The sequence below is a fragment of the Echeneis naucrates genome, chromosome 24 (assembly GCF_900963305.1).
Source record: "Echeneis naucrates chromosome 24, fEcheNa1.1, whole genome shotgun sequence".
In the NCBI taxonomy this organism is placed as follows: Eukaryota; Metazoa; Chordata; class Actinopteri; order Carangiformes; family Echeneidae; genus Echeneis; species Echeneis naucrates.
The window spans coordinates 4,887,652-4,904,644 of NC_042534.1; the positions used below are offsets into that span (position 1 = coordinate 4,887,652).

The 16,993-nt window shown below is 40.5% G+C and overlaps 1 protein-coding gene across 2 annotated transcripts in view; it reads right to left on the reverse strand.

Annotated features, from left to right (window-relative positions):
* The window catches only part of usta (uronyl 2-sulfotransferase a), a 47,292-nt gene that overhangs the window by 4,917 nt on the left and 25,382 nt on the right, over positions 1 to 16,993 (reverse strand). For both annotated transcript variants that reach the window (XM_029496949.1, XM_029496950.1), the window contains 4 exons: positions 15,654 to 15,697; positions 9,629 to 9,784; positions 3,770 to 3,849; positions 3,514 to 3,667 (listed from right to left, as the gene is read on the reverse strand). In XM_029496949.1, the coding sequence (XP_029352809.1) occupies positions 3,514 to 3,667; positions 3,770 to 3,849; positions 9,629 to 9,784; positions 15,654 to 15,697 (434 nt within the window). The remainder of the gene's footprint in view (positions 1 to 3,513; positions 3,668 to 3,769; positions 3,850 to 9,628; positions 9,785 to 15,653; positions 15,698 to 16,993) is intronic.

Sequence of the window (16,993 nt, forward strand, 5' to 3'; positions counted from 1 at the left end):
TCCCTCTGCCAACTCCTGCCCATGATATCCTGCTAAAATGTCCCTCTGTGCTTCCTTATGGTTTGCCTGCCATTCACCGCTGCAAAGACAGATACCAGATACCAGACAGACTTCTTCTTTTTGTTTTCTTCTGAATTGAAAATAACTGCCTGCTGCAACCAAAAGCTACACTGATGAAAGAGATGAAAGTGAACCAAGCCCAAACCCACAACTTTGCAGCACTGTAGGGAAATGCAAAATTGGGAGACCTTTCAGTGACACGTACTTGAAAAAACCCCAAACCAACAAAATATGCAGTTGTTTTGTGGACACCCAGTGACAAGACCAATCAAATTTCTGTTGATGTCACCTTAGGTGATCAGCCCTGCGACAGATGCATCACCACGCTGTCTGTAATGTCAGTGCATGCCAGGGCATGGTTGATGCCAGGAAAGCCTCTTTTATTCCTGCATATACTGTATACGGGAATCAACTGATCAAACTAGTATTTTTGACCCGTGAGAACTTGTCTGTTTTTATGGGTTCAATCTGGACACCAAAATTCCTTCATGTATTCCATGAGGTTGCTTGCATATTCATCAACTCAAACACACGCCTATGGACACATTGTACATTGTGGAAAATAAATATATGCTTGACTTGAAGATAATCTACCCAGATCAGCCAGAGTTATCTTTATAAAGCCCACCTGAGCCCCGAATAAAGACTGATTTAAGTGACAGTTGAAGTGCGTGCATGGTCTTGGTTGACTGTATACTTATGGCACATTCAAATGCCCAGTGCATGCCTTTGTATAGCGCAGTGTGTGTGTGTGTGTGTAAAAAGGGGTGTGGGGACTCATGGAAAATCCAAGCCGACCACAGGAATGTCTCAGTAACACGTGCATCAGGTTCCTGCAGCCAGGGCTAGTGGACTGACAGTGTTCTTTCATTGACACCCCTTACATCCACCCAGCGCAGGGCCGGCAGGGCTAATACACACCAGGCAGGGGATACATCCAAGACTAGGCTGAACTCTTGAGTGTTGACAGAACAGGGCACACATGCTGATATACACACACATGTATTTGAAATGCTACACTTGTGACGATATTCATCTCCTGGCCTAAAATCTAAACTTAATGCATAAGAGACCAAAACTTACATCTTTGCTAAACCTTATTTTGAATATTAATATTTATCAGATAACTCCCGTATATGTGAAAGTGTTGCTGAGGGTCAGTGCTTAAGTCTTATTACTTCGGCTTGCAGATATGCCTGAGGGGCTGAGTCCCACTAACCTGCCTGACTGTCTTCACTAATCACACGGTAAGTTTAATATTTAAATCTTCCATCCAATATACATAAAATACACTCCTGAATATTTACAATGCACCTTACCCTGTGTCTCTCTGTGACTTCAGTTAACACAAGTGACCCTGTCGAGAGCATTCAGTCCACACAAGCGCACACACAGATGCAGGTAAGTCAGTTTACAGCAGCTCTCAGCTCCCTCTCCCCTTAAACTGTAGCGAGGGGCCCCTGTGGTCTGCATACTTTAATAACTCAACTCACATGGTCCAAAACTCCAGGGAAAGCGGTGCAATACTTAATTACAGCCAGTCAGACTCAAGCCAGAATGACATTCACTCCTCTTGTTAGCTTCTTAGTACGACTGCAGATATGGCAGAGTCCCAGGGAGTACAGAGGACTCGAGGAATGTACCTGCGTTTGTGCTTGGATTTGATTGATTTGCCATCAAATCAGGGCCAGGTGCTGAATGAATCATCACTGACCTCTTGCTTTTGTCTCTTTCCTCTGAATACTGCATGTGGCGGTCTGTGTTACTGAAGGGGAACGTCAATGCTAGATGAGACGCATCGCTTTGCAGCTAACTCTACTGTGTGAACTTAACTGTATTTAAGTAGCTGCATCACAGTGTTAAACTCACACAGAGATCAAAAAATGGTAACTTGGAAATGAAAGTACGCCTCCAAATGGCAAACACTGTAAAATGTGAGATGCGCTGCCTTTATTATGTGCTACAGGGGTAAACAACTCTGCAAGGCAGATGTAGGATACCAAGTTTATGATGTGGCTAGACTAAATCAGGTCTCTAATTGGACTCATAATCAGATTTAAACGTTGGGTTTTCATCAGGCTGCCATGGTCTTATGATTTGCGTTGTTGCCTTGCAGCAACACCACATGGAGAACATCTTCAAAGAGATGGAACTATGGTTTTATTATTTCTGTACTTAAAAAATACTTGGTTTCTGAAACAGTAGAATTGAAGAAGTTACTCTTTGTTTCGGGATAACAAACAGATAGAGACCTCAATTACTGAGACGCATTGATGAGACTGACTCAAGATGTGTTGTTATTGGTTCTTTAACAAATCTATGGATACAGAAAACACAAAAATATAATTATTTAATTTTTATGATTGTTTTGAGGATGATCCTACAGTGTAGTTACACAATACAGCAGTGTTTCTCTGTGCTACATGTCATACTCGCTGTACATACTTGCATAATTATAATGCATAACAAGGTTGCACCAGACTTAGGATACATAATTTTTCAATTCATGCCTCAACTGAGCTTTAGGTTATGAAACCAGCTGGACTAGAGCCAAAACAGATACAAATTCAAAGCAGTGTTCTTGGCAAGCCAAAGACTCTGCGCAGAAGAAACTGTATTCTGTACATTACTGCAAATGCATTAGCAATTCAAACCATCAACATCCATAGCATTCATTCATTTAATGTCCATATCAGAGTAAATGGGCTTTTGGTCACTGTGACTGGGATGGAGGGCAGATTGCGGAGGGAGAAGCCTTAAGGATTCAGTATTTGCTCACACTCCTGAGATTCTATAATAAAGTTTCTTACGCTGGGTGCTGCTTCTGTTGTGCTGTGTATTTGATGATAGTTCAGGCTTCAAAATGTAACATTTTTATTTTATTTTATTTTTTTTGTTTGCTTTTTTAAGAGGACAATCTCAAACATTTACCAGTGGGTTAAATAAAAAGCCAATAAACACAGTGAATCAACATTTTTAAAAAGAACTTGAAAAAATTTCATTTTGCGACTAAACATATTAATGAGCACAATGCAAATATAAATAATGGAGTAAAAGTAGCCCAAAATACACCTCACGATAATTCACGAATTATGCTTTTTGCATTTTTAATGTGGTTCTTTGAATTTTAATTGCAATTTCCTTGTTTTGCCATTGTTTTCTCTTTAACAGTACACTATGTTGGGAACTTTTTGCTTGGAGACTCTTAATAAGGGGAGATTGACTGAATTCATCCAAACCCAACCCCTTTTCAAATTCCAACGCAGATGCAATGCTTAAGCCAAAAAAGCTACTGCTATTCATTGAACAAGTCCCAATGTGCCTGTACAGTACCTTATTACACCGTATGTCGGCACAAAGAGAGATGCAGTTCACAAGCTGACTCATACAAATGAACTTATAGCACAGCAACGTGAATGTTTAATAACTGTTGCTTGAAAAGAAAGGTCTCACCAGGTATCTCTCATCATCCTTCATCCCTGGAGTGCGGATGAGGTGGTTTTGCTCTCCCCTCCAGTCCCCAAAGCGACGGAAGAAGTAGTTGGAGAGGAACCGGTTGATGGGATCCCGGATTATGTTGATATAAACAGGCTGCTCTATCCTGAACCTGATGAAGACAAATACAAGTTGAGCTCTGATGCCAGTATAAAACAGCATACAGTTAAAAAAAAAATAATAATAATAATAATTATATATGCACTTGCTTTACCTGGTAAAGTTAAGGAAATGAACATGCCGCGTATAGAGGAAGGGCTGAGGGATATTACTGATGTTTTTCATGAGATCCACCTGGAAAACACACACAGGTTGAATTGAGTCTGACTTAATGACTGTAAAACATTCATTCATTCATTCATTCATTCATTCATTCATTCATCTTCAACGGCTTTACCCGTTTCCGGGACTGTAAAACACTGTGGTAAAAATCATGATGATATTACAGAACAATAAGCAGCTTCAGGTACTGTCAAACGTAAACAGGAATATAGATCTCAAGTGGTTGAATGTTTCAAATCAGCACCTAATCATGGATTAAATTATATTAATCTGCCTTTAGACCCACTGCAGGCTGACTCAGTCTCTGCCTTGACGGCACAGCTTCATTGAGTAATGTCATTGTGTTGTTCATCTAATAATATTCCTCAGCATAGTTCTAGTTTCCTCATTGCCACGTTATGCACTGGAAAGCCAAGAATTTGAAAGCTGTTATTCCAAATTTCTTCTTACTTTGTAGAAAAACAAAAAGATCCCAGAGGCCTTTTGTAGGTCTGCATGGAAAGAAGGGCTAACAGTAGCCAAAACAAACATGAGATACATGAGATATATTATTGCCATGAGCAGTTCCCTAGAATGAGCTCTTTGAATGGTGGCCACGCAACTGAAATCTAATCCTTAGTTATTCCTCACATCCATATCTCAATGGTGGAATGATTCTACACATGAATTCCAGTAATCTTGGTCACGCTTGTATAGTGAGAAACCAGTGAGGATGAAAGTCTGTGCCAGTGAAGCATGCAGCGTGTCTAAATTTATACGACATATAACAGCTAGAAGAAAAACACTATCATTTTGTTCATAATGCGACAGTTATAAGAAGTGTCCTTTCGTTCATAAATAAGGAGGACACGAAGTAAGACAAGTTGGAAGTGACAGACATCCCAGCCCTGCTGGGAATGCCCACAATCATAATATTCAAGGAATCAGTTTGTATCTGGTGTTTGATTCATTTATCTCATTTAGAATGATTTATTCCACTGCTCTGTGGTCCTTGTTGCAGCTAATTCTGCTCCGAGGAGGGTGCAGACAGCCACGTGCTGCTTCTGACTGCCATTTTTCTGCCAGCTGCCTCTTTGCCTCTGCCAGTAAGAATATGCAACAGTCCATTTTGTTTCCTTGGCTGCACATCGAGTAAACTCCAACCAAAATGAAAGCATTAGCAGTGAAGGGAAAATGACCTGATACCTCATTTGTTTCCCGTCAACTCACAAATATCCATCGTGTTTATCAGAACGCACAGCCAAGCCAGAGGCGCTGCTGATGTATACTGAAACAATGTCTCCACAGTGATGGGTGTGTGCTTGATCGCTGCTCGCACACATTATACCAAATGGCAGGCAGGAATAATGTAAGAAGAGCAGAGAAGAATAAAAATAATCTTGCACATAATTAGTCAAAAAGTGTAGATTTAAATAGGCGAGGACTAATAAATTATGAACAACAGCTGAACACTTCACATGGGGATTTCAATGAGTCCCTCCGATACCCAAGCCAAAGACAAAATAAAACCAGAGACAAGGGAAAATGAGGCATACACATGGAGAAGCAGAGGAGGAGCAGGCTTCAGCTGCAGCTGTGTAAGGGACACCTCATCTTGCAGAGGCTCTAAAAAGGTCAGAACTTCACGGTAAACTACATATTAAAAACAGAGCGCAAAGGATTCACATTAAGCATTATTCTATGTACACTGCAGTTATTGTCAGAGGAGGGACCTAACGACTGCGGATATCTGGCCTTCTGTACGAGAAAATAAAAAGGATATTAGTAAGCTCAATAATAACATAATGATGCATTTAAAGGTTTACTCCTGTGTGGCATGCACTCTATTTTTTGAAAGAAAATAAATCGACAGAAAGAGCCCCCTTTAGTTTAGTATTTCTCAATTTCTACCTTTTCAGTGCTGTCTGACTGAAATCTAAAGCTTGTGAGAGAATCAATAACACGACAGAGTCTGCAGAGACGACCTGTGAGCACAAAACCTTTACTGGACGCCTTACAGATTGGTGTGCTGAATATAACCAACTGAGAAACAGTAAAGGACGCCACCTACGCACACTGAAAATTCCTCCATAACTGGAAGGAAGCATAGTGGATGAACTTAGTGAATTGTGCATCACAGGGGACAGGCGACTGCCAGGTGAGTTATTCCTCTTTCCATCATGGCTAAAGCGGCTGGATGTAGTTAGCTGATGAGCCAAGAAACGATGAATAAAGAGTTCTATACAAATATAACCTACAAGTGCCAGGAGAGTCTTCCCTGGTTAGTCAGAGAAGACAGGCAGCAGCAAAATAAATGTGCCAAAACTCATTTAAGTACTTGAACACTATAGAAAGCTTGGAAAATTGGCTATTCTTCACACCAACCAACAGATATCACAATTTTCTTCTTTATTTTCAGTGTACATGGCTCTTCACATCTGCAATAAATAATAAGAAGTGAAACGCCAGTGTTGAAAATTAGATAGGAGTCAATTTAAGGCTGTGATTTAACAATCCCAGGTTTCTGCTCATTTTCTCAAATAGAGAAGCACTACGACTTCAAGCACCATAAACTGTTTCTCATTGCTGCCATTCTCTCAATATAAAATTAGGCCAATCTCTTCAGACCCGACTTTGATATAAAGGCCATATTCTCTCATTCGCCTTCTTCTGAATCACTCTCTTTATATAGAGACTTCTCTGGCACACAGCATTGATCTGAGGAACAGTTTGAATGTGCTGCTCTTACAAACTATGTACAGGCACCTGTTACATCATAGAAAGACTATTTGGATTGCAACAGTAATATGTATACTTGTTTATGTACACATGGCAGTTAATCTGAGGCCCCAGTCAGATTTGGGCTTCACACTCTCCCTTTTCTCTCTAAACTCAGTACATTTCCACTAAGTCTGCTTCCACTTTTGCTGGATGACTCCTGCTATAAAGCATAAAAAGTTTGATTGGCGCTTGATAATTTATTCTACCTTTCTGGGTCTCTGCTTAGCTGCACACTCTCTGTCTCCATTAATTCATTTCAAATCAGCATTGAAAACAAGTTTATTTTGAACAGACTGCTCCCCCTTGACCATTAATCCAGACCAATTAGCCCAGACCTTATTCCCTCATGTCCCCTCCCCCACACCCAGGTTGATGAGCAGACCCTGAACACATTTGGCACATTTGCTCAGTGTGTGTGTGTGATTTCTGACCCACCCCTCTGGTTTTTCTGGCCAGACACCCCTCTCATTTACCAGGGAGAACTGCAGGGAGACAGAGGGAAAGTGGAGGACAGTCTGAGATTCCAGGCATACCTGTAACCTCACCGACCCCCCCACTCCCCTTCTTCCTGAGCCCCTGCGGTGTCCTCACAGGGTTCATCGGGGGAAATGAAGAAAGAAGTAAAACCTCAGAAAGCTTTGACTGCTGTCCTGCATGCCCCACAGTTCGATTTATCTCTGTTTCCCACCGAAAAATCAATATAAACCTGAAAAATTGCTACCCGTGGTAGATGATCACTGCAGATAGCAACAGTTTATGCATAATTCATATGTCTGTCTTAACAGCCCTTATGTATGGGAAGTGAGATCTTTGAATCAATTTTATATCCTCTTGGTGAAGAGAGAGAGAGAGAAAAAAAAAAAAGAAAAAGACTTATCAGCAACTTCTGACCACATTTCAACTTCTTCTATCATCCGATCCAATCAGGAAGTGGCCAAAAGAAAAATGTTCCTTTGACTGTAGCTGTTGAGATGCTACTAGGGCATTACTGTTTGCAGTCTGTGCTTACACTGGGGCCAGACACCTCTTGGTGTCCAGGGTTAAATGATGCAGATAAACAAGGTTCATGGCTGAAGGGCATCTGTCAGCCGGTTCAAATTTTTGTTAATGTAAGAGGGAGGAAACTTAACCCCACGTCAACGCAGACCCCATAAAGATGCCATCTTCCTCTTTCAGGAGGTTTTGAAGGAAGTCTTTTTTATTTTCTCCAGGAAACGTGTTACACCTCTCTCTCCCACTAAGCCTGTTCCCTTGGTGCTGGAAGAGACAGATAGGTTACTATACTACATGCATCAAATCTGCAGTGGCTCTGCTAAGTTCCAGACGAATAAGGCACCTTCACTTTTTGGCAGCCCAGGAACGAGGCATCAACCCCGGGCAAACCCATTAGTGGACTACTGGGAGAGCCAGCAGGAAGATGGTCCAAAAACTGCACTCTTGAGCCAGAACCACAACTGATGAGACCAGCATTCTAAACTTAGGCGATGTGCGTCTGCATCTGCATAGGTCAACACACACAGGACTACACATGCAAACAAACACACAAAGATGAAGATGGACTCTACAGATTCGCACAGACATTCACTCTAAAACAGACCCCCCCCTGCTGTCTCTTGCTCAGACACTGGAATGCACACACTCTTTCTGAGAAGCATTGCTTGTGACCATTCACAGAGATGTTTTATATTCAGGAAATTAATGAGCGTAATGCTGTTCTGCCACTCTGTATGCAGCCAGTATTTCAGGGGTTTGATGAATGGGTAAACAAGTAACTGTTTAAATATTGACTTTCAACATTTACATGAAATCAGTCAGTAATAGTTATACATATTTAGCATCTGCTGACCATTCACAAATGTTCAGCAGCCAAAACGGTGGCTGTCAACAGCGTCACTGCTTCGATACTGCAACACTTACTCACCCAGATGGCTAAAGAAAGTGTTACAGAAAAGGAAAATGACCTTGCAAAAGTGCATGTGAAGAAGCTTGGCCACTAGTTCTGAGGAATCAAAATAAAGCTGCACTCATTATTACTGGAAATAGCTTACCTTACTTAATAGCAGGAAATACCAGAGGTTACAATATGTAATGTATTTGAGCACTGTTTGGAGGGACAGACTACTTTCTGTATTTTATTTGACTATATGTCAGAAGTAAATGCTGTTTTGGATTCAACAACAATACAAAAATGCATTCATTAGGCAAGAAGGAGGGACAGACATTGTACCACTGGATTGTTTTTCATCAACCCTTTAGTACAGTTGTTAGTTGTACTCACAAAAGCCTGAACCCAAATAATCTGGTAAGCCATCCTGCCAACTGGGCGTTACTTAGACATACAGTCTGAATTTATGTTTGCATCAAAAGCACACAGGGACCAATGGATCTTTTCCTGAAGCGGCTAAGAACATTTTTACATTATTTGTTTATTTGGTATGAAAATAAAACATCTCTGAGTTTAGTGGAAAGAGTAAGAAACTAAGGATTTTGTATGTTCATTTGCTAAAACGAATGCCATTTAGCTATGGTTTATGCACATTACCAGAGGCACAGGGCAGCAGTTCTTACTGTTTCAAAAGGCTGTGTTGTTATTTCGTTTTGTTTTATTTTTTTTTAAACAAAATCAGTTTTCCCTCGATAAAACCAACACTCACGTGCTCAAGATATTTCCAGAAATAATGAGTTTCGTCATCCTTCCACTTATTTTCACACTGAAAAACATACACCAAGTGCCAGCTGCTGTCTGAGGTCACTCAGACCATTTCTTTGAGGACTTAACAACTCTCAACTGCTTTAAATCGCAAGAGGAAAAATGAAATTAAATAGGCCAAGTGGAGAGTGCAAACTGTGCTGGCTCTAGGAGCTGCTGAGTTCAGGATCTGGGAAAATTCCATGATCTGATGAACAAAGTTTGATTGATTTGGGATTAACTCACTTAGATGCCCTAATATAATATCATAAAAAAGATGTTATCCCAACCGTGACTAAACCTTTAAATCCAACAACTTCAGTATCATTTCATTTGCCTTACCTGTTCATGTTTCGTGAGACGTGTTTTGTTGTGGATGTCAGAGGAGACCAAATTGAATTGGTGTTTCTCAGCCAGTAATCTCAGTAAGATGACCACTGTCCGGCTGCCACACTTCCCCACTCGGTTATAAACCACCTGGCTGGGGAAGGGGAGCACCTACAAACACAAAAGGAACACATGATGAACAGAAAATAAAAGGAATGAATTATTGGTTTATGATTGCTGCCACTGCCACCTTTTCACAGCTGTCTTTCCAGACTTGGAAATGAAAACAAGTTATTAATTTCCGAATTAAATTTACTGAACTGAACTACACTGGGTGAATATTAAACATTTTAAGATTATATTTACACTATGAATTATAATAAAGTACTCTTAAATAAACTTTCAACAAGAGTTTAAACAATAATGCAGCAGAAGACAGTGATTGGATTCTATGTTTAGATAGTATAATAGTAATGGTGTCCTAAACAGAGAACAATGTCCAAGTCCAAGCCTGAATATCTTTCCCACTTCAACTTTGGAGCCAATACAGGTTTCACCTTACCAAGATGGAGAGTCCAAGGGACTGCTACAGAGCCAGCAGTTTGTTGGGCCAGCTTGATTCATAACTGGCTGTTCTTTCCTTCAGAGAGTAAGTAACTTGATGATGCTAAATGTTTGTTTTGCACAGCCAGTTTTGATTTATACAATTTCATTGAACATGACATGTAACAAATTATCTGGCCAGTTGGGAGTCAAAACAGGGAATTGCTAATCAGGGTATTCAATTACATTACTTTTGAAGTATAATATTTACTCAAATAATTTTTTTTATTGATTAATATTTTCATTTTTAAGCAGTCAAGTTCCACATCTGTCCATCCCTAACCCTAACCCTATGTAATGAAAAGTTTCACTAAAAAGGTTTATGTCTATTTGATGAGTGTATGATTTCCTGAATTAAGGCCAAAACTATGATTTTAGTGACATCTGGCCACCATAATCTAGTAAAGTCATGCTTGAGGTTAAGTGAACTCTTGTGCCAAATTTGGAGACATTGCCTCAAGACCGCACCGAGATATCAGCGAGTGTTTGATATAATATATGTTTGATCACCAGATCTGGCATCAACGATGAAAAAACATGTAGAAAGTGACTCAGAGAATAGAAAACAAGCCTGCAAGGTGAAGAAATCCATTCAACGCTAATGCTTCTTTTTCCACAACCTTCGACCTCTGTTTCTCACAATTACACTCCCTGGGGCCAGATTGAGTTGACCCAGCAACAGAACACATACGCACAAACTGAACATAGACTTGCACACATTGCTTATTTCATCCAGTTAACTCCAGACATTCATTTGACTTCTCTGTAAAGTGAAAATGGCACAACATCTTAGTACATTACCTTTCAGAGACCTGATGAGTCACCAATTAACAAGCAGCTCAACCATGATTCAGACCGTCAGTGAGTCAAAACAGATTGGTTACCATTAATCTCTGCTTGTAGGAAGGAAAAAGATGAGTCTAATATGCATATTCAACATGAAACTCAAGAATGCACTAATTTGGCAGCTACCCCCAAGGGCCGACAAGCTTTATAAAAGGGGCCCGTGTAGAACCGCAGAAAGAGCAACAGAAAATGAGGAGCAGTTAAAGAAATTCAAGGAAGAATGGAAGAGAGGAGGAGGGATTACTTAAAAGACATGTGGAAAATGTTGCTACAAAGTCAGATCACTCCTGTTGTTGCCTTAAAAACTTTTCCTCTCCTCTCTTGAAGTGAAGCTTTCCTGTAAATCAGATGGGGGAAAATGCGGCAGTGATAAATTCTTGTCGGCATTCCCAGTCTGGAGGAGTGATTGTGCATTTCCCAGGGGTTTTTTTTTTTTTTTTTTGGATATCTGAGAGACAGTGGGTTGGAAGGAAGTGTGACTGACTGAATGAAGTAGTTCACTGGCTCACTGGTTGGCTAGTTCATGTACAACTGGGATCATTTTATTGGTGACTCACTGACTTCTATAAGGCCATTCTGAACCCTCACCTGCATGCCTCTCTTTCTCCACTGTAATTAAATCATTACTCATCTTTAGTTAATCTCAATGATCTTTTGATCTGCTTGTTGTTATTTCCACACCACAGAGCTCATTGTAGCCAAAAACAGTCTGAGAAAGACAGGGTGATTTATTCCTGTGCCACCAAAGAATAGGCTCAGCAAAAACAGAGAGGGCCTCACTGAAAGTTTGCCAGAACCCAGTAGAAAGACAACAGGATGGGGAGCAAAGAGGGAAGACAGAGACAGAAGGAAGAAATATTTGTGCAAGGCAGAAGGGTATCAGTTTCAGCCTGATGACAGGTCGTCACTTTCTACGTTCACACTCAATCCCACTTCCTTATTGTATTTCCAGGAATTGTGGTAATTTACTGGGTGTCATTAGAGGTTGAAAGGGTTTGGCACAATATGGAAAGATGCACGAGTACATTTGCGTCAGAAGGAGGAAGGTGCAGGAGGAACAATTCACAGGTGAAATTTAAGGCTTGAGAAGCTGATGCAAGTTTCCTTGAAGGGCAATCTGCATCCTACGTCATCTGCTGCGTCATCACTTAAACCGCCTTTTATGCTGTATACTAATGGATGAAAAATAATTTTATAGATTAGAAACTAGAGGTGACTTAAAACAGACCTCACCCAGTTCCCTCATTTTCGGGAAAAGATCTCAAGCAGATATGAGATGGTTCTCTTGGACAGCGGTCCAACATTCCTCAGGGTTTGCCAAGTAACAACAGACTTCTAAGCTTATCACAATAATGAGGCAGATGAAATACATGCAGTGTTTTGGAGGACAACATCCCCTACCGATATGATGACAAATGACCGTGTCAGACCCCAACAGCCTGGTGTTGTATAACACACACACAAACAAAAAAAAGAAGGAGAAGGAAAAAAAAAAGCCATCAAGAGCCCAAATATCCCGTCGGCCTTGACATCACTGAAAGGACAACCTTTGTTGATGCTATTATTCCTACTCTGAGGAGCTTAGGATTTCTGATACTTGCTGTGAGAAAGGTTTGCAGTGTCTGCCAGTGTGAGATTCTGTCAATAGCCGGTCCTCAGTTAAATTATTATGTAACAGCACTGTTTTTCTCTGTGTCTGATCTGGGCTCTCCCACTCCCGAGAGTTTGGCGGCTGTGGTGGCATTTAGAGCTCGAGTACTTTGGAGCCGTCCACCTTTGCTCTGTCTAGCTCTCTCTTGTACTTTTGATTCTCTGAATACACACACATACCACAAATCCCCCAAAGGCTTCACGCTGTTTCGAGACATTTTTAGATGAGACATTAGTTTGACAAACATACGCAAGTTATTGTCTCCAGCTGCTGCTGTCAAGAATGACCTGAACTCTGCTAACTGCCCCCTTCAATCATCTTAAAGCAACTTTTATAACTTTTAATACAAATATCAGGAGGACTGCACAAAATTATAACTCTTCCCTCTGCAGTTCTTTGAAACCAGTATGCCTCTGCTAACCTGCACTTGGCTTTAGGAAATAGTACCCTGTCTGCTGGTTTTAGTCAAGCCCTGCTTGCGGTTCATGCTCATGCCTCACTGAGTGGAGATCACTACATCATGGTTAAAATTTGCCCAGAGTTGAGTTTACCAGCATTTCTTGTTAATACCTATCTCTCCATCTTCTCTAACAACCGGGAAGGGGGGAGGCAGACAGTCAATGACGTAAACTCTCTCTGTACAACAACTAATGTGTTGCATCTGTAGAAATGCAAAAATATAGTATGTCTGTGTGAAAAATGGAGGTTGAACGCTTTTGTTGAAGTACCAGTAATCTGTCCTGCATTAGCTTGTGCATTAGAATGTTTCAGAGTGGAACGACTTCTGATTTCATAAAATATGGAAGTATCAGCTCACACTGGCAGATGAAAATATATTTATTCTACTGTATTAACAAAACGACACAGTCACTTAAAGCAATTAGGCTGTCAGGAAAAACTGTTTTTCCACATGCTTTCATTTACATTGAGCTTTTAACTCGATTTCTAATCTTTCCCTTCATTTACCAGAATCCCCAGCCATCTGGACATTCATGCTACTGAATATATAGATTCATCCCACTGCAGAGCCATGTCAACAGAAAGATAAAGACAGATGTGACTGACGCAGAGTTGATGGTGAAATGAAATCGGCATCATCCGTCTGGCAGATGAGATGACAACAGATATGGAATCAATCAGAGTTAGCAGCTAATGTATAATCACTCTCAGCCCAGTGTGTGCAAATGGAGGCTGCATGTAGTTAGTGAAGCCTGTGAGGCTAGAGTGGTTGCAAAAGACCACTGCAGTCTAATTTCAATTCAGGGTATCAGAGTAAAAGGCAGGAGAGAGAACGCTTTATTGATTTCAAACTTAAAAAATGTAATGGAGTTAGAGTTTCAGAAATAATATGTTTAAAGTGCAGACTTCAAAAGATGAGTTTGAAAATAAAAGCCAAAAAGTGAATATGGCTTCCATGGGTATATAAAAATATAATCTAAAAGCAAAATAACGAATGCTGTCTCGCATTTTTCGATAATACTGGTCCTAAAATGAAGGAAAAAAGCGATTGATGACCTTATCTTCAAATCAACCTCGCTATCAGTGGTTGGTAATGTATTAGTGCCGTCACCAGGAATAGTGCTGTGTCCCTGCCTGCCTGGCCTTTAGTGTAATATTACACATTAATTACACATAAAAAAGGGCATGTACAAGTCACAGCTTAGGACTGGGCTTCCACTCATAAACCTTATTCCTTGGGTAGATTTAATACATACTGTATCCATTTGTTATTGGCTGCTTTTGACATATAGTACTTTTCCTAAATTACTCAACAACTCAGGAGCTACAGAAATAAGCTGGAAGTGAAATTTGTAGAATAAACTTTTTTTGTTTTGAGGGTTGCTGCTTTTGTTAATAACTGCCCTCAGCTCCTTGGAGACTTTTCACCTTCATTAAAATCCCACTTTTCTGTGTTAAAATGAATTCCAGAGCTTCCATGTTTATACAGTAATGTAAATATTCAGAATCAATTGCCTCAGGACACTGTCCTGCTGCTACGCACTGCACTTTATCCTCAATGGGGAATGGGAAACAAAAGATTTATTAGACCTAATTTCCATTGATTTTTTTCAAGCTCTGATATTAAAAGTTTGGCTTCCCACCTACTGAATACTATTTAAAAGCTGAGCTGCAGCATAAAATAAACTGGTACTGTGAGTCTGCAGTAAGTGAATAATAAACTTTTGTTTCATAAAACAATTTCCCCTGAAAAATAAAAGTTCTAACAAATTCCACCAATGTCTCCACAGTTGGCCTCATATAAATAAGCCCTCACTGTTATCTGTATGAAACAAGCACTGTGGTCGCCTGGTTTGGCTTAGTGATCATAACAGGCTTTTCAAAGTAAACACATAACACACAAACAAAGCCCACATGTGACCTGACTGAAACCTAACAGCTGCTTGTGTCAGCCACAAAACAAACCTATAACCAAACTGGATTAGTTCTGAATGTGATGAAGTTTAAAAGTTTAAAAACCACCAAAACTCTATCAAAATCTAAAAAGAAGTTAAAAAAAAAAAAAAAAAAGGAAATGCTAAAAGGTGAAAATGAGGCATTGACTGACAAAATATCAAGATAATGAACAAGGGGGCAGGCGGAGGAAGAAATCAGTTGGCAGGGAGAGAGAAAGAGGGAGCACAGAGGAGAGATAGTCATGCAGACATGGCAGCTGGATGAATACAAGGCCCCTGTGTCAGCACTGTGTGTGTATGAGAGAGAGACTGTTTTCAGAGCATTACTGTAGCGCTGAAGTCGTCTCTAGTTGGTATTTAGAGTGAGTTTACATGCAGCTCCATCACACAGACCTAACCCTTATCCTGACTGGAATGGCTCGGATACACAGGACGTAAGGCAGGGCAGTCCATCGGGGACAGAGGGTTCGGACAAAAATGCTAGGTTGGATAGATGGAAAGGAAAGGAGGGCAAGGAAACACTTACTCTTGGAGCAGGGGGCCCGTGGTCATCCAGATATGTAGATTCGCCTGCAAAAAAGTATATTCATCAGGATGATGAAAAATAATTACGTAAACTGAAAGGCACAGAGGCATTTATGACAATATCAAATAATGTTAAACGATAATTTAAGTAAAAACAAGCTGTGTGTTACCACGAAAAAGACCCTGTCAGAGGACACAAACACTGGGAATACTGGAGAGCTAAACAATTTGATGTAGACAAGAGGGAGCACATTGACTTAATATAGGAAATGGAGGAAAGGGTGTTCAAAAGCAGGTGAAAATTTGGGTGGGACAGACAATCAACAAGGAGGGAAACAGGACAAATAGGGGAAGTGTTCTGAAGTACAACAGGAACCATCCATGAACTTCAATTTGGATGTCGAAAGAAATATTAAAGGCCCAAATTTAAAATGTCCATCAGGGCAAACAATGACAACCTTAATATAAAGGAAGAGTCTTTCTTTCTTCTTTGTCAAAAATGAATCTGTCCTGATTTTTGACTGACCTTATTTTTTTATTGTTACCACAAATATCAGATTCATTCAATACGAGTTCCACTCCACTCACATGCCGTATTTCTGCATCCCTCCTAGAGGCCCATCTCACCCTCCAGCTTGAGAAACCACAGGTGGCACTTCACTTCAAAGCCCAGACCTCACCAGCACAACTGCTCCCTCACCGTCTATCTTCAGCCACAGCGCCCAAAGAAAACAATACAGCTCTTGTCCAACAAGCGTGAAGATGCCACGAAGGGGACTGTGGCCGATTTATACAGTACATATGGAGCACCAGGAAGCTGTTTCATGTGAGGACTCTGTGGCTCCCTTCAAGACCTTTCTCCAAATCCGGGACCAGACACACAGACACAGATCACATCCCATCAAGTTTACAACATTCAGGTGGCTGGCACAGGTCAGGGACAAAAACTTACTGCAGGGCGTAGGAGGAATAAAGCTATAAAGGGAGGAAATATTACATAAGAGAACAGACTCTCTTTGTGTCTCTGAAATGTGATCCAACACAGTGATGAGAAAAGCAAGATATGATGGATGGACACACGATTTACGAGCAGCCAAACCTCCCCACTTGGCACACACTTTCATGTGTTACTTTATGCTTGTTCAGGAAATGTATTGTCTGAATTTGTAAGTACTGTTTATACTTTAGATAATGGTGTGTAAGTTCTGAATAATTAGCCTTGAACTTAGATCCAATTTGCAAGACTTGGCTCGATTAGCAGATGCACACTCACTAATACAGATACTGTATAGAACCCGCTTGGCTTTTTGTGCATGTTGTGGCTCATTAATTCATCAGGTA